Below are 24,525 nucleotides of genomic sequence, written 5' to 3'. Positions count from 1 at the left end.
TAAAAAATTGCCTCCCAGAGTTTTGTGGGTTCTTTCTGAGATCCTTTGATTTTCTGTTTGGTTATTTCCACACATAACATTTGCCCTAATAATAGTAAAAAAATAGAGACATATCACACATAAATGTAGTATCTAGCATTTATAGATTCTTTAGGCCAGTTTTTGTGCTAAGCATTTTACATGCATTATTGCATTTAGTTCTTTTAACAACTATAGGAGATAAACACCACCTTGGAGATGGTCATTAGGTCAAGAGCAGGGACTCAAGAGCCACCCTGGCCAGGACTGAATCTTGGCTCTGCCTCTTACTAATTGTATGACTTTGTTAATTACTTCACCACTCTGTGCCTCAAATTCCCCATATGTGAAATAGGGACAAATGTACCTGAGTCTTAATGTTTAGGAGGACCAAGAAAATTCCTAGCACATGGTGAGTCTTTATGTAAATATTGTTATTGTTATGAATTTCATTTCACTTATGAGTGCTACTATATTATTATTTCTGTTTTCCGTATGAAGAAATAGCCCTGGAGACATGCTGCTCTCACCCAAGGTCTCCCAGCTGGGAGCCTGAAGTGGTGCAGCTTAGACTTGAATCAGGTGTTCTGACTCCAGAGTCATGGCTTCTATCCACTGTGATGTATTATTATTGACTTTTGCAAAGAAGGAAGGAGAGGAAATAAAAAAGACAGCAGATCTGTCCCTGAGTGGCTGGTGGGGCTAGCCAGGGTTGCCAGGTAAAACAGAATGGTCAGTTAAATTTAAATTTCAGATATTTAACTGTTTCTTTTTTAGTATAGCATGTCTAAAATAAAAATAACTACTAATTGTCCAACCTGAAACTCAAATTTAGCTGTTTCCCGTATTTTATTTGCTAGATGAAGCAAACCTAGATGGGGGGCTTTTCCATGCTCCATCTAGTCCCTTGAGATTTTCTAGTTCCTAGTCCCATCACTCCCCTTCATCTCCCAAGGTCACTGCCACCATTATGATGGGAGTTTCTTGCATCCCTCAGATGAGTTAGGACACAACACACTTTGACAAGTCATGTTTTCATGAGTAGTGAAAATGAAATGTGATTTTGTCTGGAATAAGGAATGGCATTTTCCTTCTTCTTGACCATGGAGATCCTGTCCCAAAGCCTCCCCCTTGAGCAGAGAGAGGCACAAAGTCAGTAGTTTGGTGGTTTGTCACCTCCTTGGAGGGGGTTCAACAAAGCAGGGCAAACGCTTCTCCTCTCTAGGTGTCTGAGTTTGTTCTCAGTGGGCTCACTCTTTTCTCCTCCTCCAAATGTGAGCAGCCAGATCTGGGACAGACTGGATCAGTGTGAGTGGGTGGTGCTTGTAGGGTGGGGAGGGCTTGACCAGCTGGTGCAACTGCCTTTCAATTGGCTGAAGTTGAGAGGGTGCTGATGAATTGGTGGCTGGGTGCCACGGAGAGGTTGCTTTGGGTAATACCATGTTCTCGCTCTCTTGGTGACAAGCTGGTAAAAAGGTTTAATAAGGCTCCCCCCCCCTTAAGTCTACATGGAGTTGATGGTTTTGGCGTCTAGCTAGTGTGAATCTATTGAAAGGACTGAAGTAATTAGTATACTTGCCCCTCTCCATCATTTATATAGTGTGTCTTTGGAAGAGAAATGGTGAACTCCCAACAAAAAGTCTGAATGATATTTGTCCTTGGAGCACTGTGGTCTTATTTTAGGTGTAGCTCCCATCATTGCCAGTGGGCACACCAGTCCAGGTGGGCATCTCACACACCAGAGTTGCTGAGTAAATATTCCTTGAGCTGAATTGTGCTTGGGAATGGGAACTCAGATTTAGAGCAGGACTGGATTTGATGGCTAACTGGTTTTTAGCCCCTTCCCTCTGTTTTGGCAGAGGAGATTATAATTTGGTTGCTGGTCAGAATATTTGAGTCCTGGATGTGTCTTGGGTGATGGTCCTTTCTTTAAGGAGCTTAGGGGTCACCAGCAAAGACCTGCGGTCACTGAGAAAGGATGCTAAGAGATCCTTTTGGATAGGATTTCTATGCTTGTCTAATACCGCATATACTTAGTGTTGAAGGATGGCCTGACTCTTAGCTCTGGGCCTTGGCCTTGTCAAGTACTTGACAGTTGTATTAGATGACCCCTCCCCAGAGGGTCCATTTTAGGGTGGACCTGAGAACCTCATTCCTTATATACTTTCCACAGTGCAAAGGTGGCTCATCAGATCCAGGGGCAGGCTTCCTAAGACTTTTTAAAAAATGAATATAATTTACATACATGCCTAGATGTTAAGGTATCAGCTCAGTGCATTTTGGCAATAATGTATACCTGTGTAATCACCATGCAAAATGAGATAGAGTACATTTTTGTCTCTATGTAATAGAAAGAGCTTCTTTTACCTAAGTCAATGCTGCCCCTCCTTTGGGGTGACTACTTTATGACTTCTATCACCATAGGTTGTTTTTGTATAATCTTGTGCTTAAGCTGCCTATAATATATATATATATATATATATATATATATACACACACACACACACATATATACAGACACACACATAGTTTCTTGCACTCAGTCTATTAATTTAAAGATTCATCTATGTTGTGATATCAGTAGTTTTTCCTTATTGCTAAAGAGTACTTTATTTTGTAAACACACTACAGATTCTGCTTTTGATGGACATTTGGGTTGTATCCAGGTTTGGCCTATGAATAAAGTCATTGTGTACATTCTTGTGTAGGTCTTGTGTGGACATATCATTTTCTTTTCATTTCTTTTGGGGCAGCTCTCTAAGAGAGAAATTACTGGGTCAAATATATATATATTTTATTCATTATGCTATTACAGTTTTCCCATCCCCCCCCCCGCCTTTATTCCCTCCACCTTGCACACCCTTTTCTACCTGCATTCCCCCACTTTAGTTCATGTCCATGGGTCATACGTATAACTTCTTTGGCTTCTACATTTCCTACACTATTATTAACCTCCCCCTATCTATTTTCTGCCAACTATTTATGCTGCTTATTCTCTGTACCTTTCCCCCCTCTCTCTCCTCCTCCCACTCCCCTGTTGCTAAACCTCCATGTGATCTCCACTTCTGTGATTCTGTTCCTGTTCTAGTTGTTTGTTTTTGTTTTTGTTTTAGGTGTGGTTGTTAAAATTGTGAATTTGCTATCATTTTACCTTACATGTTTTTTATCTTTTTTTTCTTAGATAAGTCCCTTTAATGTTTCATATAAGGGCTTGGTGATGATGAACTCCTTAAACTTGAGTTTATCTGAGAAGCACTTTATCTGCCCTTCCATTCTAAATGAAACCTTTGCTGGATGGAGCAATCTTGGATGTAGGTCCTTGCCTTTTATGACTTGGAATACTTCTTTCCCATCCTTTCTTGCCTGTAAGGTCTCTTTTGAGAAATCAGCTGACAGTCTGATGGGAACTCCTTTGTAGGTAACTGCTTCCTTATCTCTTGCTGCTTCTAGGATTATCTCCTTAATTTTAATCTTGACTAATGTAATTATGATGTGCCTTGGTGTGTTCCTCCTTGGGTCCACCTTTGTTCGGACTCCGAGCTTCCTGGACTTCCTGGAGGTAGGTATATTTCCTTTGCCAGATTGGGGAAGTTCTCCTTTGTTATTTGTTGAAATATCTTTTCCACTTGTTGCTCTTCCTCTTCCCCTTCTGGTACTCCTATAATTCGGATGTTGGAACGTTTAAAGATGTCCTGGAGATTCTGTGGAGGTGACTTTTCTTACAAGTGCCCCCATACACCATGGATGAAAGTAAACACTACCAAGTCATGATCTGATTGGGGAGGAAAGGTGGCCGATCCCTCAAAGGGAAAGGGCCAAGAGCTCCCTGCTCAAGGGCTTTTATTGGGTTCATTTGCACAAGAATACAGGTAAGGATTAAACAATAGATAGCATTCAAAGAACTATGAGGGCTTATTCTCAGTCAGGGTCAGATAGCTAAAGAGCCATAAAACTTTGAGAAACCAACTTCTTGCTTGGACCCTTATCATTTAAATGCGAGCACTCTAAACAAAGCAGGTTTCACAGGATTTTTACATATTCTTTCTTAGGCCTGATCACCCTGGAGAACCCACCCTTTCCAGCACAGGGCTGCACCCGCCTTCCCCATCATAGATTTTTAGGCTTAAGTGGACTAGAGCCAGGAAGTGCTTCTCCCAGACGGAAATGGGGACTCAGGCTATGTCATGATAGCTGGGGTGGGGGTGGTGATGAGGGTCCATCGCTCCCTCTTTGTCGCAACCCCCCGAGTCCTTCCATGATGGCCTCCCAAGTGACTGTGTCTGGCCTAGGCTGCCCCTCTCTGAGGGGTCGTACCCACCATGGACATCGACCATGCTTTGGGAGCAGGGGAAGAAGCAGAAGCAGAGCTTGCTGCCAGAGACAAGCTTCGTCTCCTGTGGCCCGCATTCCGGAGGTGTCTCACTTAGCCATGGGAGGCAGTCACAATTCCTGAAACCAGGCAGGGGGGTTCCCAACAAGGTTTCTAAGCCTCTCCTCATATTTTCAAATTCTTGTTTCTTCATTCTTTTCTGATTGGATGTTTCTTTCTTCCTTTTCATCCACTCCATTGATTTGAGTCCCATTTTCTTTCCCATCACTATTGGTTCCCTGTACATTTTCCTTTATTTCACTTGGCATGGCCTTCATTTTTTCATCTAATTTGTGACCAAATTCAACCAATTCTATGAGCATCCTGATTACCTGTGTTTTGAACTGTGCATCTGATAGGTTGGCTATCTCTTCATCGCTTAGCTGTATTTTTTTCTGGAGCTTTGATCTGTTCTTTCATTTGGGTCATTTTTTTTTTTTTGTCTTGGTGCACCTGTTACATAGTAAGGAGCGGAGCCTTAGGTGTTCACTAGGGCAGGGCAACCACGTCACTGTGTGGTGATGCTGGATGTGGGGAAGGGGTCTGAGAGAGAACAATGCCGCTTCCCCTGCTACTCACAATCAAAGTGAGCTCTTCTGATCCTGATTCTCATGTGCGTGGGCTTGTGTATATTAGGACCCTGTGAGTCTCTCCAATGAATTCTCCTGTGAGGCTGGGAGTTTCTCCTGCCGCCTCAACCCCTACAGGTGTTTTCAGTCAGAGGTTTGAGGCTTTATTTCCCCACACTGGAACCCTGGGTTGTGCATCTGTCTTACTCTACAGATGTTCCTCCTGGTTCATCTGCACACAAATGTGGGACCCATTGGGGATCCACCAGGTGTGGCCTTGCCATGGGTCCTCTCCATCCAGCTGCCCATCTCCGCTCTTCCTACCGGTCTGGATGAATGTTTCTTCTTTAACTCCTTGGTTGTTGGACTTTCATACAGTTTGATTTTCTGTCAGTTCTGGTTGTTTTTTGTTTTTAAATTGTTGTGGTCCTTCTGTTGGTTGTGTGAGGAAGCGCAGTGTGTTTACCTACACCTGCATCTTGGCCAGAAGTCCAGACTTTCTTTTTTAAGCTCAGGTACTCTTTCCTAGTTTGGAGAGTGCACACAAACTTGTAGGCCAAGCCCCTGCCCCTCACTTTCACTGGGTAGGTGTAGCTAACAAGAGTCAGGTTGTTAAGCAGATCTGCATCAATTAATAGTGACAGTTGAAGCTGAATGTAAATGATTATTATTTTGAGCTGTTAGGTTTAACTCCATAAAATTGCATGAAGCTGGTATATTATGAGGACTGTTTGATGAAGGCAAATTAGGTGCAGAGGTAGCCCCCGTATGAATTTGATTCATGCTTGAGACATGACTAATACTTGACATGCCAAACTGGAAAGCTGACTCATTGCACGGTTCCTGTGGCCACCCCTTAGGCTTTCTGACGGGTGACTCGATGTTGGGTGGGCACGGGCAACCTTGTCCTGTAGTGTAGAGTTGCATGCATATGTCTTTCTTCTCTGCTGTGCCTCTGCCTCCGTTCTGACCGGGACTTACCTCGCCTCCCACGTAGGTTACGTCAGTAACCCAGCTTGGTTTCCTATCCGGGAGAACCTGTTTCAGTAGGTTGTGGAGGGGCCATGGCTTCTGTATTTTAAAAACTCCAGGCACTTCTGGTTGTGCAGCCAGAGTTGTGAACAGCTCACCTATTGTCTGAAGTCCAAGCCATTCTGCCAGCCTTCTTAATTAGACCCCACCATCTCACGGTACCCCAGCACACACTTTGCTTTTCAGCCAGCTGGTCACCTTATGTCCACACTGGGGCTCCTTCTAGCCAGAAGGCCTCACCTCATTTTCCTTTCCAAATCCTGTCCAACTTTCAAGTGCTCTCCACTGTGTTATCTTCAATGTTCTATTTTGTCACAGTGTTGCCATCTCCTTACTTGGAATGACCACTGACTTGAACTCATCTGTCAGTTCTGATACCTTCTCTGGTTATCATATCATGATGTGGACGCTGGCCCGCAGTGTCTCCAGGCACATGACCTGATGGTCCTCATTTACTACACACAGGTTTGCTTTAGGTGGTTACCTTTTACAGAAAACCAAGGAGCCAGTGCCGCTAATCACATCACAGAAGAGTGATATTTACAAATGAAAAGGGCAAAAGTGGTTGAACCGGTCACACTCATCCTTTGGAAGGTTTAGGACAGATTTTAGGAAGTTACTTTGCAGTAAATGTTTGCCCCTGGGGGCTGGGCCCAGGCCATGCAGAATGATCTCCTGCATATCAGACACCTTCTGTAGTCTCCCTTATGACGGCGTAGCCAGGTCCTCAAAGGCAGGACCCAGATCAGCTTTTGTATCTTTCTTCTTCCCTCTCAGCCCCGTAGGATCCAGCATAATGTTGGTTGTGTAATAGTCACTAATTGGGTACTTATTAACTGACTTTTACAAATTAATTTTATATCTGATTTGGAGACAGAATTAGATGTATTACTTGGCTTCTGTAGTTTCAGAGTAATTATTGCCTTGATTTATAAGGATTGCAAGTTTGTGCGGACTCCTTAATTATACAGTGGCCTCGAGGTTAGAGTCCATGTTCATTTGCTTCAACAAACGTTGATGGAGGACCCACTTGAGCAGGCCTTGAGTTGGGTGCTGATGTTCTGTAGACTTTCACACACCTTACCTATAGAGGCATTACCATTGAATTCGGATGCTGATGCTCAGTGCATTGTAAGCGATTGATGTGCAGTATTTTCCCCTCCCTGTTTTATTAAGGGGAGCATTTTATTTTGTGGCTTGGATTTCCTTCTAGTCTTTAAGCTGTCATTACTGTCATAAAAGAAATGCTTAACTGGCCCCATTGTGCCCAGATATTCTGATGTGTTCCTTAAGGAACTCTTCACCAATTCATTTATATTTTCAGATTGAAATGGTCCCAAAATGAGCACTTAAGCAGAAATGAAAAGATTTGCCTGCTGTAGGCTAGGGAGTTAGCTTATTGTTTTTGATTATTCCGTGCTGGTACCTCTGACACAGAGGGAAAGTAATAGCATTATAAAGTACGGATCCCCGTGGTAGTTTGCATGATATTTTCAAAAAAGGATCATATGAGTTTTGCTAGGTTTTGTGAATTACTGAAGGGAAATGGGGGATTTTCTCTCAGAGCTTGCAAATATCTGCAGATTTTTAAAAAGGATTTTCTTTATTTTTAGAGAGAGGGGAAGGGAAGGGAGAAGGAGGAGAGAAACATCAATGCAGGAGAGATACATCAGTCTGTTGCCTCTCTCACTCCCCCAACAGGGACCTGCCCCGCGACCTAGGCATGTGTCCTTATTGGAAATCAAACTGGTGACCTTTCGGTTCACAGGGTTTCACTCAATCCATTGAGCCACACCAGCCAGCACTATCTGCTCATTTAAAATGTCTCCTCCATTCCCTTTCAATTTCCTGGTGTCAAGATTGAATTAGGTGCATTTAACAAAAACACACAGTCTAGTTGGGTATCTCTATCAGGCAGAAACATTTCTGGAAATCGCATTGTAAATAGGGGCATTTTCTTTCATTGAATATTCACTGTGAAATAAAGATCTCCTATTATTAAAACAATAAAAATTATGTCATATGATAAATTTACTTATAATATTTTCTTTTGTATATTTTCAAGTGATATTATCAGTTTCTTAAAAAATTCCCCTCAAAGATACACACATATAGTTTAAAACGTCAGGTTATTCTACTGGGTTTATAACAGAAACCAGGAGTCTGCTGGCTTTCCCCACCCTGACTCCTGCTTCTCAGGATAAAGGTGAACAGCTCTTTCAGCTGTTCCTTCAGTTTTTTTGTCTCTACATGTCTCAGCTGCAGCGATTGCTTTGACACTTCTTGACTTTTTCAGCTTTAAATGTATCTAATGATTTTCTAGTGTGGAAGATGAGGATCTGGTTCTTTCATCCCTACTTTCATCCTATGCTAGGGGTACATTATATATTTTTTAGGTTAGTTCAATAGTCACAGCTTCATACATGGAGTATTATTCAGCTGCAAAAAGGAATGACATTCTGACATCTGTTACAACACAGATCAATCTTGAAAGCATTATGCTAAGTAAAATAATCCAGACACGAAAGGACAAATATTATGTGGTTTCACTTACATGAAATACCTAGAATAGGCAAATTCATGGAGATGGAGAGTAGACCAGAGGTCACCAGGACCTGGGGAGAGGGGAAAATGGGGAGTTACTGCTTCATAGTTAACAGACCTTCTGTTTGGGATGGTGGGAAAGGTTTGGACTGTACAACACTGGAGGTGATTAGTGCCACTGAATTGTAGACTTCAAAGTGGTGAATTAGATGTGAATAAGCTTTCTTCAGTGGTGTCATGGAGCTGACCCGATGAGACATATTCATTCTTTTGGGGAGTTTCTGAAGTATTGGCAAGCGTCTAGGAGTGGTGCTAAGACTTTTTCTGGGAGAATCTGGTCCAGAGCCGCTGGCTGTGTGTGGTTGGTGGCTGGCAGGAGGGAAGTCACTTTGGCCTGGATTTGTTCTTTCCTGTTGCGTTTGTAATGCTCGGTTCTGTCACTTTGCGTGTTATTTTGGAGAGGGATGATGCAGATGTATTTTTTGAAGACGAGGCGTAATTAAGCCACTTTTAGAAACCCATTCGACGTTTTACATGTCAGCGATGACTGTCGTATGGTTATGATGGGTAGTGGGTGTACTCCAGCTGGGAAGATGCCGCTGCACCTATAGGAGTAAGTGACTGTGTGTGAGTGTTCAATTTGCTAAACACTGGAGACTCTTGTATTGAATTGACCTCACTGAGATCTGGGTCAAGCTTCATTTCTCTCCTTTTTGCTTGTCTTTGTCCCCTCGTCAAGGTGATTATGGTCCTGCTTGCTCAGTTCCCTGAATCTGCCATTTGTTAGCTATGTGACCTTGAGCAAATTATCTTATGACTTGGAGATTCAATTTCTTTACCTACAAATAGTAAGAGAAAACAGTATCTACCTCTCCAGGTTTTTGTGATGATAAAATATCAAATGTAAAACTTGCTTTCTGGAAATAGTAGGTGATCAATAAATGTTAGTTCTCTTCTTCCTTTTTAGAGATTCATAAATCGATGAGACCAAGCCGACTTTGAGTCCCGGTTTCATCAGATATTTCAAAGGCTATCCCGTATCACAGAGGAGAGACAATGCTTGCTGCTCGAGAGAACAGGGCTAGGGCTAACATGTAAAAGTGGGAGGGAGAGAGTTTCCTGCTGAATGTAAGGTAGGCCTTTGTCTTATCATGCAGTGGCTTATGCTCACGAAGCAACGTGTCCTGGAGGTATTCAGTTAGGACAGGATTTCTTAAGAGCGTTATTGACTTTTGGGGCCAGATAATTCTTTGCTGTCAGGAGCTATGCATTGTAGATGTCTACAAGCACCTCTTGCCTCTAGTCACTAGATGCCCCTGGTGTGACAACCAAAAATGTCTCCAGACATTTACCCTGGAGGGAAAAATTGCTCCTGATTGAGAACCATTGAAGTAGAGGCTAGATGGCAGCAAATCAGACTCCATCCTCCAAGGTCAACTCCATTCTACCCCAGGGTGAGTACTTACAACATTAATTTCAGGAATTCTGATGTGGCCTTTTGGTTTGGGATGGTACCCACCATGGAGGATTAAAGACGTAACATGTGAGATTGTGTGGTTCAGTTTGGTCCACAGAGAGCAGTGAAGCCCCTACTTGGGAGGCCTTCTGTACTTGGTTTGACAGTTTGCCGCTCGCTTTTTGCAGGTCATGTTAGCAGCCTCCTACTGGTCCCTCCTGGCCCCTGCGGTTGAGATGGCCACGTCCTCTGGGGGCTTTGGCGCCTTTGCCTTCTTCCCTGTGGCTGTTGGCTTCACCCTCGGAGCTGCATTCGTCTACTTGGCCGACCTCGTGATGCCTCAGCTGGTGAGTGCCACCCTTGAAACGGGATGGACCCAGTCATGCCTCTGTTAAACAGCCAGTGATGCCGAAACAGGTCATTTAGGGCTTTTATGTAGAGGAATTGAATTTGACATTTTTCTTAAAAGGAAATAAGCTCTTGGTAATATGACTAATCGTCCCCTTGGTTACATTTTGCTAAGTTCAGATTTTAAATGTCAGACTTCATTGTAAGTATGGAGTGCTGCTGACAACCCGCTGTGTGGCTCTGTGTACAGGAACAGACCTAGGAACTGGGAGAAGTGAGTGACCGTGATCATGGTCCTGATCCGTAAGGAACTTAAGATGCCACCTGGGAGATAACGACACACCCAATGATGGCATAAGACCATTGACAAAGCATCATGTCAACAAGGACTTGTTATAGGAGGATGAGGGAGGGAGCCCGGGCAACAGGGCTCTGGGTGGAGCTTGCTTCTGCCATCCACTGGGCGGGTCTCCCTTGGTTCCACTTCTCCTTCCTGTAACTTGAGGATAACTCCCTTTAGTGGCTGCAAAGTCAAAATGAAAAAATCTGACAAGGCACCAGAGTAGGCCTGGTGGGTTGGGTTTGGGGAATGAGCATGTGCCACAAAGCACGATAAGGACTGCAGCTGGAAGTCTGGCTGTATCCCTAGAGAGAGAGAGAAAGAGTCAAGGCCAGGCTCTGAGATTCTAACTGAAGGCTATTAGCGGCTATAACACTGCGTGCGTTGCCATCAGTAGAGAGGAATCAATGTCAATAAGAACCCAGTGCAGGCACAGGCAGCCTGTCAGACCCTGTGTCCCGACAAGTTTAGAGGGAGCAGGGGCTGCTGTGAAACCTTAGCTGGTACTAGAATTCTCTGCTGTCCCAGAGAAGGAGAAGGCGCAGGAGAGACCCTGTGAGGGACAACGAGGGGTCAAAGGCCGTTTGTTCTGTTGGACGAGGGTACTTGTGGACTGGGTCAGGCTCACTGGACTCAGCTGCGCAGGTACCAGTGGAAGGAGGCTGATGTTCTCATCCCTGCCTACCTGCCTTCTTTCTTGCCTGAAATTCCCAGCTGGAGAAAGAGAGGAAAGAATTCCTGGAACTTGGCCCTGGTGCCGATGAGAAACTGATTACTCATGTCGTAGAAGCACCATTCTCAGGACCAGACTGCTGGATGTGATTGTTGTTTGGGGAGCCACGATATAGTCTTGGAGGAGAAACCATAATGTCATTTTTTTTTTCATCAAAAGCTTGAATGGCTCTCAGTTTCCGCCTCTTGGACCCTGGGCTCCCTTGCTGCGTGCTAATACCTTTGAGCAGTCCTTGATGTGGGCTGCCGTGCTGTGCTCTCAAATCACCCTGGGGAATGTGTGAACTTGCTCTTGGCAGGAAGATCTTGTGGGTCCTTGGCCTTACCTTGCAACCAGCAGGCAGGGGCTGGCTCAGCAGCTCCTCAAGCCCCTGCTGGGTCTCATTCTGCCTTCCCACCTGGGCCCTGCTGGGCTTCTAGGACAGTTTCTTGCAGAGAGCTCTTTGCAGTCACAAGGGGTCACCATTCACTGCTGGTAGGGGGCATGCTGGGGGCAGGTGTATTTGATCAGCCATCCGAGAGTAGGGGCTTTCTCTGGGCAGTGTAAACAGTCACTTTCCAATCTGTTCTGTACAGCAGAGCCTTTCTCTTGAGCCCTTTTGTTTCATGCTTGTTCTAATGTATGCTTTGAATATGAAGATGATCCCAGTGGGGAGAGTCTTGGATAGACTATAAAGAAAATTAGGAAAGGCTTGGGAATGGTAGAGGAACATCTGAAGAGAGAATGAAAGGGTCTGAAAGGGCAGAGTAACCATTAACGCCCAGAACCCTGCTAATTGGCAGAAAGATCATCCTGACAGTAAGTTTCTATTGTAGGCCATTTGAAAAGAAAGTAATTCAGCTGTTGGTACGAGGAGGGGAATTTGTCTTAGAGGGTCTTATAAATAGATAAGAATTATTTATAATTGCCACGGTCACTGAATACAAATGTTGCCATCGAAGAGGAGGCCCTACAGTCTGTCCACCATCACTCTGAGACAGAGTAGAGGTTTCCCTTCAGGGCAGTGGCCTGGATCTATGGAGGGGCTTCATGGAGTCTGGGTTAATGGGTTTTGATCTTGAGTCTGCGTGGTTGTCCAGCACTGATTGAGCGCCCTTGGGAGTGTGGTCTTCTGGGGGCTGGAATTTGGTTTCACAATGGCCACTCTTCTGGGAGTTTATAAGGCAGTGGCTTTGGAGGCCGTGGGGAGTTCTGTGGGCAAATTCAGCTTGAGATCATTTCAATTTCTGGTACTTTCCACCTTATGATAAAACCCCGCTGTTCAGCAGATGGCCCGCGGACAGGACGAAATTGTGAGAGCAGAAGGCTTTGGCTGGAGCCCTGATGGAGGGGCCCTGGGATAAAGGAGGGGACTACCTGCAGAAAGCCCCAGGACCTCCTTTCTGTCCTCTGGGGCAGTGTGTGGAGTTTGAGGGGTGAGAGGAAGGGGGTCAGTCTCTGCGTTACTTCTTGGAGAAATGAGCACTGAGGAAGTCCAGTAGGGTGGAGGTGTGGCTGGAAGGGTTCCGCAGCAACGCCTGCCTGACGTGAGCCCTTGCCCTTCGCCATTCAAACAGCGGTTACGCTGCCGCATTGCCCGCCAACCCCAGAGCTGCTCACCCTGAATGTCTTTATAGATTCAGGGCCCAAAGGGCAGCAAGACTCTTGGGTTGGTGGGAAGGAAATGGTTAATAGGGACTCTGTTTTCTGACTCTCCTGCTCTTCATTTGGCCTTTTAGATGTATTTGTCCCCCTTTGGAGCTGAAGCAAAATATAGCTCATGAAAAGGGCCTTACTCATCACAGCCTGCTCGGTTGAAGCCACTGTGGCTTTGTTAACTTGGGATGCATCAAATGTCTTCCTGAGCTGGGTATTGGTTTTTATTTATTTATCTGGGAGCAGAGTAGAGAGGGCTCATGCCGTGACAATTAGTGGGAAATGAACTGCCAGGGATTTACCAAATGGTGTCTTTATGAAAGGGGGGTGGGGACCAGGATGAGGGTGGGTGGGAGGGTGTAACCTGCTTGGCCTGGGAATGGGGCTGGCAAGAGGCCAGGTGATGGGGGATGAGGTTTGGGCTCGCCTGAGCCCAGTGTTCCTCCCTTAGGGTGGCCGTAAGGAGAAATAGAAGGGACATTGGACAGCTATTGATGTTGACATTTAGATGACAAATATGGCAAAGATATTGACATTTTTCTGGTCTTTGTAGTTTTGCTTCTCTGTGAAGGTAAGGATGGCAGGAGGTGGGAAGCCTCTACCTTCAGTTTGAAGGAGAGGTTTTCTACTGGTGGGTAGAAGGGGAAGGTGGGGAAGGGGGGCTCAGGTGTGTGTCCCCAAGGGCTCTTTCTTCCTAGTCATATCAGTATTACATCAATATAATGTAGAAATCTTGTTATAAAGTAAAAAAATTATGTGAAAGGGTCTTCCTGTTATAGACCTTGTCTCCCCCAAATTCCTATGTTGAACCTCATCCCCAAGGTGATGGTATTGGGAGGTGGGCCTTCTGGAGGTGAGCAAGTCATGAGGGTGGAGCCCTCCTGAATGGGATTGGCACCCTTTAAAGGAGACCCCGAGAGCTCCCTTCCACCATGTGGGGACCCAGTGAGAAGTCACCGGCTGTGAACAGGAGAGAGAGCCCTCATCAGGCTCCCAATGTGTCAGTTTTGATCTGGGTCTGCAGAACTGTAAAAAGAAATTTCTGTTGTTTGTACGCCACCCAGACTGCGGTAATTTGTTGTGACAGTCCTAATGGGTTAAGACACTTTCTTATGCCCGTTCTCTCCCCAGGCTAGCCAGTCAGCCTTCATCATCAGTTCAGCGGGTATTCTCCAGGTTTTTTTCTTTAGGAAAATGAATTATGTATGTTTTTAGATATTGAAATATAAACACTTTCCCCACTTGCCTATATTGTTTGAGTGCGCTTTAAACCAACTCCATAGCAACAGAAGCCCAGACTCGGGTAGCTCTGTCTTCTTTTTACTTATGTATGTGCATGTGCACATTCTACACAGTTGGAATCAGGCTGTGCTTTCTCCACTGTGTTATTTTTAAATTTGAAATGCTTTTTATTGGCAGTTATTTTAATGCAGGTACAGCACCCGGCCATCTTAATGTCATTGTTAGAGTGACAGTGGTTAGAGTGCTATGTGCTTTTCCATATGTATATGTGTACATGTGTACATGTGATTGTTTTGTATTTTCTGCAGAACAAACGGTAACATACTGTCTGTGTTGTCGCCACGTGCTGTTTTCAGCTCACTTTATATCCTGGCAGCCTGCTCCCTGGGAGATGTGTGCTCTTCACCCCCATTCCGCCCTCTCTTGGGGTTTGACATCTTGAGAAGGTCGGCCCAGGCTGCAGGGGGTGGGATGGGAGCCGGTCCCTGTGACTCTGTCTCAGACTCTGTGAGAGCCTAGAAGGTAGTCCTGCCCACACAGGCTCCAGGGGACTCCAGCCAGCAGTAGGGTACTGCTTTTTCCTCAGCAATTTCCCTAATTTATCTGTGTGCCCACAGTTTCAGTTTCTCCTAGTTTTTCCACAATGGCAAAGAAGATGCCTCTGCTGAAAAGTGAAACGAGTGGTATGTGCCTGTTCTTTTAATGTGCACCTAACTTCTGCTGGTGTCATATGTGTTGGCTGCAGTTGCTAGGAGGGGCCACATCTTACAGGTTGGGAGGTGACAAATGTCACAAGAAGTGATTAATTCCCTCCCCAGAGAGGGGTTTGTATGTTTTACTGAGAGAGAGAGAGACAGAGACAGAGAGAGACAGCAGAGTCTTTAGCATGAGCCTGATATCATCAGACAAGCTCAACTATCTATAGTGGAAATTGACCCTCTGCCTCAGTTTCAGTATTTCCTTCTTTCTTAGGCTTTGTTGAGGTTTGAGATACACAATTCTTCTTGCTCCTGTTAGGTGCATCCTGGGGTTTATCCATGTTGGCGTTTGGCTGGGCTGGAGAGAGCTCCAGAGCAATGGCAGTGGTTTCTCCAATGTGGGCACAAGACTGTGCTGTCAGCAGAGGCTGGGCTGGGTGTGGGTCAGGCAGCTCCATTGTTTGGGGAACCAGGTCAAAGAAGGACGAGGTTTTGCAAATGGGCCTTTTGCTTAACTATACATACGTCTGTATTCATTTCCTAGGGCTGCCATAACAAAATACTACAGACCAGTAGGGAGGGGGAAGTCTTCATTCTTCAACAACAGAAAGGTATTTGCTCATAGTTCTGGAGGCTGGAAGTCTAAGATCAGGGTGTCAGCTGGTTTGGGTTCTTCTAAGGTCTCTGTCCTTGACTTGCAGATACATGACTGTCTTCTCCGTGTCCTCACTTGGTCCTTCCTCTGTGTGGCTGTGTTCCCGGTGTCTCCCTGTGTGTCCAAATCTCTTCTTATAAGGACAACCTAACAGCCTCATTTTTAACTCAGTTGTCTCTTTAAAGGCCCTGTCTCAAATATAGTCACATCTGAGCTAAAGGGGGTTAAGGCTTCAACAGATGAATTGTCGGGGGTGGGGGCACAGTTCATAGCGTGGATGTCATTGGAGGCCATCAGTTTAGGTCACAAGGTGGCAGACACAAGTCCTGAGGGCTGAATCAGGCCCTCTACCTTGTTTTATCTGGCCCGGCACCTTGTTTCTACCCAGTGGCAGTGCCAAGCTCCCTGCCCCTAGTTAAGGAATAGTTACCTTTATACAGCCCTAAAATTACATTTGGCCCTTTGAAGGCAACCGTGAGGCTGATGTGGCCCTCGGTGGAAAAGAGTTTCACACCCCTGGTTTAGGCACTGGGTGTTCACAACAACAGCAAGGTGTAATTCTCCTGGCCCCTGCCGGGGGCGAGGGTATGCTTCCAGCAGCAAAGCTGTCATGCAATCTGGATATTGATTAAGCCTTTGTTTCTAATGAAGCAAACCTGTGAGCTCACCAGCAGTGATAGCAGCAGCTAATGAGTCTAGGTGGGAATATTTTGAAAAGCTTGTCCTTGGAAGGGATTCATTGACAAAGGAGAGCAAGTATCCAGTCCTTTGTAAAACAGGTCATTTCATCATACTGGGGAGCTCTTGGCACATTGATGTTGCAGGCCCTTCACAATGTGGTGTTTGGAGAGAGTGGCATTCAGAACCCCCCTGCCCCGGGTTCTAAGCATCCATTCTGAAGGTACAAGGCAAAGGCAGCCACAGTTGAGGTTGTATCTCTTGCCTTTTGATGCATTCTGCAGCCTCCTGCAATCTTCATGATGGTGCTCAGGTGTCATTTTTGGTCCTGTTGGCAGGCGGAGGAGTTAAAAGGGTGTTGAGGCAATCTCCTAGTATGGTGTGCCTGTTGTCCCTTGGAGAAACAGCAGGTTGAACCGTTCTGTGGATGCTTGCAGCTCACCGTTAGCTGCTGGGAATGCAGCCCGTGACTGCTTTCTCTTCCCTCCACATGTGCTCTTTGTTTTCTAGGGCAGGTGGTGAATGCTGCGCTCCCCATTTGTGTGCGTGTGCATGTTAGCTGTGTACCTGATCCTGGCTCATTGTGGCAAAAATATCTGTGGCTCTGCAGCCAGAGCATCCAAGAATGCCTGCTGTCTGGTTTTGACCAAGGTCCAGAAACTCACCTCTGTTGGAAAATGCTCTGCCTGGTTTCAGGAGTTATAACTGCCTCCGTGGCTAAGGCTGAGTGAGCAACCTCTGGAATACAAGCCACAAAGAGACAAAGCTCATCTGTTGTAGTAAATGCTGCCTCAGGTTACTCCGCTTCCCCCAAAGCATGGTCGGCTAGTCAGAGACGGGTAAGACTCCTCAAAGAGAGGGGCAACCTAAGCCAGACATGATCACTTGGGAGGCCATCATAGAAGGACTCGGAGGCGGGGTGGGGGGGGGCTGTGACAAAGATGGAGGGATGGACTCTCGCTCCCTGGCTATTCTGACATAGCTCGAATCCCCGTTCCCTTCTGGGAGAAGCACTTCCTGGCTCTAATCCACTTAAGCCTAAAAACCTGTGATGGAAAGGGCGGGTTCTCCAGGGTGATCAGGCCTAAGAAAGAAAATGTAAAAATCCTGTGAAACCTGCTTTGTTTAGAATGCTCTCATTTAAATGATAAGGGTCCAAGCAAGAAGTTGGTTCCTCAAAGTTTTATGGCTCTTTAGCTATCTGACCCTGACTGAGAATAAGCCCTCATAGTTCTTTGAATGCTATCTATTGTTTAATCCTTACCTGTATTCTTGTGCAAACGAAACCAATAAAAGCCGCTTGAGGAAGGGGCTCTTGGCTCTTCTCCTTTGAGAGATTGGCCACCTTTCCTCCCCAAGCAGATCATGTCTTGGTAGTTTCACTTTCATCCGTGGCAGATGGGGGGGAATTTGCAGGCCAAGTTGCCCCCACACCTCTACTGGTGATGTGGCTTCCTGGAGCACCCTCAGTGGGTCTGGCATGAACACACACATGTGCTTGCACATACTGCCATTTCAGTATAGGCTTGGCTTGCTGAAGGGGACTCCCCAGGCATGGAATGATTCCTGTTATTGTACTAAAGTGGCAGGGATTCCGAAGTGCAAATAGGCCTGGTTGGAACCTTGAGGACTTGGATTTTTTCCCCATTTGGACCATAAAGTTGTGAGTGAATACTTGTCCCTTCTTGCCATCTACTGAGCCAGGAAACATGTTTACGAGAAATATACAGAAGCCACTGTGTAGACTGATGGAACCGGTAGGTGGCTGGCAAAGATGATTTACGAGACTGGATTGCTAAAGGAATATGACGTGTGTCAAGTCTTAACTCCTTCCTCCCAAGGGCAGTGGTACGTGTGTGTCTGGCTCACCCTGCTGGGTGCCTTGTGCGTCACTGCCCACTAGAGCAGATGCTGCCCGTGCCTGTGCTGTTCATCTCCTCTTGGATTGTATTGGTGGTGGGGAGGGTGCTGATGGCAGGTTCCAGGGCTGGGGAATCAAAGTCCCAGGGGATTTAGAGTTCTGGTAGCAGAGAAGAAAGGGAAGTTTGGGGACAGCGATGTGGTCTGGTCAGTTCCTTAGAGAGGAGAGAGTTAGATTAAAGTCACTGGGGACTAAGGACAGAAGGCATATCAATGACAGTAGCACCGGCACCTCCCTCTGAAGACACTCTGCCACCCTATGTCTGTGGTTCCTTTCGCTGTTCTGTATCTGAGGGCTGCTGGGGGGGAAGGGATCTTCCTCCCTGTATCTCAGAACACGCCGTGTCTCCCAAATCATGGCCCACCCACTTTGGAGCCTCCTTTTTCTGAAGACGTGGGCACGCAGTAGGAGGCCTTACCTTACCTTGACCTGAGCATGATGGGGGGATGCTGAATATAATGCAGAAGCCAACACATAATTACAAAGATGATGGCAGTGGTGAACAGCTCACGACACTCTTCCTCCGGCATCTGCTTGGCTCTCTCCTTCTTACCCTGTGGGATGCGGTCTGTGTGCCTTCCCCAGAAAGCTTCCCTGACAGCCCCATGTCTGGTTCTGCTTTGCACGTCCCCCATCCTACCCTTCTTTCCGTTGTGTTGTCATTACCTGTGGACCTGATCACTGTGGCCTGAAGGCAGGAGCATGGGCAGGGACAGTTCTGCTCTGGTCTCCCATGTCCTACACACCAGCATAGTGCCTAGGGCATAGTAGGTGTTCAGGAGGGATTTGATGAATGAATGAATGCATGAATGAATGAATGAATGAATGGAGATGCTGGGAAAATCAAATGAGATCATCTTTATGGAAACTCCTTACAGTTTCTTGCTTTACACATTGCGAGTTATTTTCTGGAAACAGATCCATCCCCTTTGCAAGTGACCACATATGTGGCACTACAAACAAGAGGCACAGATAATTAAACATGCAGGCAAAAAATAGAAAAACTTAATCTGAAATCCGAGTCTGTTATATGATTTTTCATGCTTTATTTACTTAATTATGTTTGCCTAAGGAGCTAAAGACTTACACTGTCATTTAGAATGAGCATTTTACAAACAAGGCAATCACGAAATGTATTAGAAGGGAGGTGGGGTGAGTTGGGAAGGAACAGGGAAGTTGCCTTTGGTGCTTTAGAAAGATGTTGACACCTGAGCCTCCCTCTGGAGGTTCCTTTTCATTGGCTCCAAGGTGAAGCCTGGGTATCTAAACAAAACTTCCCCAGGAAGGCTCTGATGTTCAGCAAAGGTTGGTGATTGCCCTTTGAAGGCTACTCATTACTTGCTTTATTCAGGTGCTGTTTTACAGATGATTCACCGCAATTCAAAGGCCACCTTCTTTCCCTTGGGAGCCAAAGTCTTACTATTGCAAAAGACTCAGAAAAGAGGGAAAAGGAGGATTTCCTGCAGGCGATGAGGGGACAGTCTCAAGATGAGAAGGGGGGAAAGGATCTATGGGTTGCAAACTTAAGAACACACCGGAATCACCTGGAGACTTAAAGAATGTAGGGGACTGGTCCCCATCCTGGACTTGTGACTTACAAGCTCTTGGGGTGAGGCCCAGGCACTTGCATTTTAAACCAGGTTCTGGGGGATTCTGGTGCTCACCACAGTGAGAGAATCACAGAACAGTCCTGAAAGATGAATAGTAGTCCTGGAGGACCCTGGGAGCCTATATCGTTCTTTTTAAAGATTTTATTTATTTATTTTTAGAGAGAGGGGGAGGAAGAAAGGGAGAGAAACATCAGTGTGCGGTTGCCTCTTGCTCACCTCCTACTGGGGATCTGACCTGCAACCCAGGCATGTGCCCTGACTGGGAATCGAGCTGGCAACCCTTTGGTTCGCAGACTGGCACTCACTCCACCGAGCTACACCAGCCAGGGTGGAGAGCTCTGTCTGGAGGACCCATATCTCAGGGTGCTCTGAAGTGTGGATCAGTGTGTGTGTTTGTGTTTTCTATTATTATAGGAGCTCTAGGTTCCTCTCGGCATGTTTTTACTGTTACAGCTGCCTTTCTTCTCCTTTTCTCCTGACAGCTTCATAAAAGCAATTGCCTGCTTTGTCTGACACCCTGATCCTGACTCCGCTCACCCCTCCCCATTTTGCTAGAAGTTGTTTGCATCTCAAGTTTCCATATAGTGGAGTGAGTGGCTGTTGGAAGTCCCAATGTAACTGAAATGCAGGGTCAGCTGCCTGGTGCAATGAAAGCCAAACTTGAGAGACAGGTGCTGGTGCAAAGGAAAGATATTTATTCAGGTGCCACACCTGGGAGAATGGTGGACTCTGGTCTCAAAGACCATCTCCCCTTCTTGCTCAAGCCTGTGGGTCTTGTAGGGATAGGGAGAGGAGAGCTTTTTTTCTTCTGTCCAATTACCTTGTTAGCTTTCGGCATGCTTGGGCCTTGTCCATTTGTCTTTCTAGATTTTGGCACGCTCGGTCCCTATCCATTCATCTTGCCAGCTTTTGGTGTGCTCAGTGTAAGAACCTCCCCTGCCACCATTTTGGCCATAGTGGGGGATTCCCTGGCACTCCCTGGCTGTCTACAGTACCACCAGGACACTGGTCCACTGATGATGCCCAAAGTTCCTCTGAGTCATGGGCAGAAGTGGTTTAGGGCAAAACTTGTAGGTAGTGACCCTAGGGCAGTGCCAGCTAATGCTAGGTGTATTTGCTGACAGTTTTGGTTTTGCATCACCATTGGGGGTTGAGATGTACTATTTTATTATATAATAGCATGTGATATGTATATTATATATATATATACATGTATATTTTAAAAATGATACTCCATGATTGCATTCTGTAATAATATATCATTATATATATTGTATCTTAATTCTTTCTGATACCCCTGTGCTACCTATCCAAGTCTACATTTGGAGGTTGGTATAAATCTTTAGAAGCAACATGTTCTGGTGGAATACACATGGGATTTGGATCAAATTACCCTGGATTCTTAGGAGTATTGGTTTTGGGGCAGTTACTTAACCTAACCCCTCTGAACCTCAGTATCCTTATCTGTAAAATGGACATGATCTTCCCTGAGAGCGTGGCCAGGAGGACTAACCCATTTCCAGTTTGTGGCTGCAGTGTTTACATTAGGATTAGAGGCAAGTCCTGTTTAGAAATTACTCCAAGAACAGTTTTTATATTTTATTTTCACGTTGAAAACCAGTCAGATTTGCTTCAGCCTCAAAGAGCTTGTTTATGTAAAATTAATGAACACTGGCAGTGAGCTACACTTTTTTTTTCTAAATAGGAAATGGGTTAACTAAAATAAAGCATATAGAGTACTTAACACATAGTCTGGCTGGCATACAGTGAGTGTTTAATAAAATTCACTTTCCTTAAATCAGGAAATTGGAAGCTGCTGGGGATAACTCTTCGATCATGTTTCTTATTTTCACAAGTTGTGGATTCAGGCTTAATAATCTGTGAAGAGGCTGTAAAGAGGGAGATGTCCCCTCATGGGCTGTTCAGATATCCTGTAAGCAGGTGGCCCCCTTCTGTCTCCCTCTCCCATTGGGACCATCGTCTCTAGCATTGCCACTTCTCCTGGGTGTCTTTCAGAGGGATTTTTCAAAGTAACAATGACCAACTGGCCACTCAGAGACCAAAATGATTTGACCAGGGGAGGTGGATACCTTCAGTTATCTGGTGTCTTAACTTGAAATAACTAAATTTACCTCCCTTACAGGACAGGTTGCTAGTAGGCTGTCCACCTGGATTGACACCTAGGCTGTTACCGAGGACTGAATTGTGCCCCCACCCCCATTTATATGTTGATGCCCTAACCCCTAGCGTGATGATATTTGAAGGTGAGGCCTTTGGGAGATAATTAGGTTTAGATGAGCCCCTGAGGGAGAAGAGTTGCATCTCTGGGCGAATCCTAAATGTGATCACAAGTGTCCTTATGAAGAAGAGGCAGAGGGAGATTGGACACAGGACAGGAGGCATTGTGAGTATGGAATCAGAGGTTGGAGTGATGGGGCCCAGAATCAGGGAAAGCCAGGAGCCACCAGAAGGTGGGAGGGGCAAGGAATGGTTTCTTTCCAGGACCTCCTGAGGAGTGCGGTACTGCGGAGACCTTGATCTCAGCCCAGCGATACTGATCTGGGACTTCTGGCCTCCAGGACTGTGAGAATGAATTTCTGTTGTTTCAAGCCATCAAGTTTGTGTTAACTTGGTCAGCAGCCACAGGAAACTGATGATTTGCATCTTTATTCCTCCCACCAGTCAGGCGAGATGGCATTGCTCTGTGCCATAGAAGGGATTTGGCAGTGAGAGTCCTTTCTCTGACTCTGACCGACTTGCTGCTTTTCGTTAATATCTGTTGCACATCTAAAAGCCAGAATAGGTCAGTGACTTTTGCATATATTCCTTTTCCCGTTCTTTGGTTACGTCACATATGGTAAATGGCTAACCTTTATTAAATTTGGGAGGTACAGGATTTTGCTCTTGTTATTCTCTGTACTTTTCTCTAACCATTCTTTAAAGAAGGAGTCTTAAAAACTATAAATGACATTGTCAATAATATCACTAAATGACATCCAATGAAGGAAAAAATTGTATCTGACCCTGGAACAGTGGACTTTGTGTTTTTATGTTAATGGTTACCAAAATATCTCTTCCACATTTTGTAGTAATTGTTCCTGGCCTTGGATGGTTATATAATTTAAGTACTTTAAAGTTTTGTATATTTGGTGTATAGGATATTTGAAAACACATCTATCAGATTTTGGGGGTGGGTGTGTATATTGGGGGGGAGGGGGGATTATCATGAAATCTCAGTATTAAAAGGAAATGCCTTCCTGAATGTATTTATACCATTAAACATGGAACCCTCCTGTTTTTTCTTACAGGTCATTTTGTAGTGATTATTGTTACATTTCTAATTTTCATAACTACTACTAATGAAGTTGTCTAAGCTTGGCGGTCTTTGTGTTTGCAGCTAGTGGTAAGAATTTTTCATAGTATTCATCAAGACACTATGCCGATTTGTATTTCAGCATTCTGACTTTAAACCAAGCAGGACACAAGAGTAGCGCATACAATGAATTCTTATTTTGTTTCATTAGGTTTTCAGTCTAATGCCTCCTTCTTACTTTGTGATATTATGCCTTTCATGTAATGAAATAGATAAGCCATTTACAGCATCATTTGCCAATAGTCTGACAATGCATGCAGCATTATCCGTTTCTATGCCGTGCAATTTCAATGACTTCTCATCGTAAAAGAAAATTACTCTGTTGATGAAGAGAGAAGAAAATACAAGCGAGCGTCTAATAAGAATGTTCACTTTATTATCCTAGATGACAGTAATGTCCCAGTCATTAAGTTTTCTGATACCCACATGTGTGAAGCCCATCTCTGAAAGAGCAGCGGCCCAGAACTCAAACGCTGATGGATGTGCTGTGGCCTCTGTTTGATTTTCAAGTTGGGGACTGATTACTTTTCTCTTAGGAATGCAAAACTCTAATCTTGAAACAGTGGAATGAGAAAAACTGTCTCCATTCAAAGCTTGGCTTGGTAAAACTCCAGGAGGTGAGGCTAAATGACAAATTGTCATTTTAGGTTAATATACTTCCCAAGTTCAATGGTAATTTCTTAGAACAGTAGCTGCCCTTTAAAAATTCCACTAAAAGGCAAAAAGGAAGACAGCAGCCCGGATTGTTTAAAGGTAATCTATATCCTTAAGACACATCTTAGGGTGGTGTAAACAGAGTGATTTGTCGCAAACGGAGTGTTTATACCCTCTGCTATTATCCTCTTATAAGGCATGATTGTTGCTCCAGGCATTTTAAGAGAAACTTGTGTTGTGTGCTGGTGGTTATCACGGCAAAAATAATTTCGTTGCAAATAAAAGGATTAAACAATTAGAGGAAAGGCGATACCAAAGTAAGGAAAATACTGTAAAATGCATCCAAGGTCTGGCCGAGCCATTGAACTCCATCCTCCAGCTTTTAGTGAGGATGGCCAACTGCTTTCTTGTTTGTTGTTATTGTTTTGTTTGTTTATTGTAAAAAACGCATAACAAAATTTACCATCTTCGCCATTTTTAAGCATACATTTCAGTGGTGTGAAGTACATTCACACTGCTGTGAACCTGATCTCAAGAACTTTTTATATTGCAGATCCGATGCTCTATAGCACCCATTCCGCAGCTTTACCTTTTCTGCTCTCCGACTCCCAGGCCCTGGTGACAGCCATTCCGCTACCTGTTTCTATGGA

At 45.1% G+C, this 24,525-nt stretch overlaps 1 protein-coding gene across 3 annotated transcripts in view; it reads left to right on the top strand.

The window, feature by feature from the left end:
• The window catches only part of SLC39A11 (solute carrier family 39 member 11), a 266,347-nt gene that overhangs the window by 28,706 nt on the left and 213,116 nt on the right, over nt 1–24,525 (top strand). For 2 of the 3 annotated variants that reach the window (XM_037069881.1, XM_037069880.1), the window contains exon 4: nt 10,177–10,335. The exons of the other annotated variant lie outside the window; for it this stretch is intronic. In XM_037069881.1, the coding sequence (XP_036925776.1) occupies nt 10,177–10,335 (159 nt within the window). The remainder of the gene's footprint in view (nt 1–10,176; nt 10,336–24,525) is intronic. 3 annotated transcript variants of the gene reach the window in all.

The sequence above is a fragment of the Sturnira hondurensis genome, unplaced genomic scaffold (assembly GCF_014824575.4).
Source record: "Sturnira hondurensis isolate 20B ecotype Veracruz unplaced genomic scaffold, ASM1482457v3 Scaffold0018728, whole genome shotgun sequence".
NCBI classification, from domain to species: Eukaryota; Metazoa; Chordata; class Mammalia; order Chiroptera; family Phyllostomidae; genus Sturnira; species Sturnira hondurensis.
The sequence above is the reverse complement of the archived record's forward strand: the minus strand, read 5'-3'. Positions and strand labels throughout refer to the sequence as shown.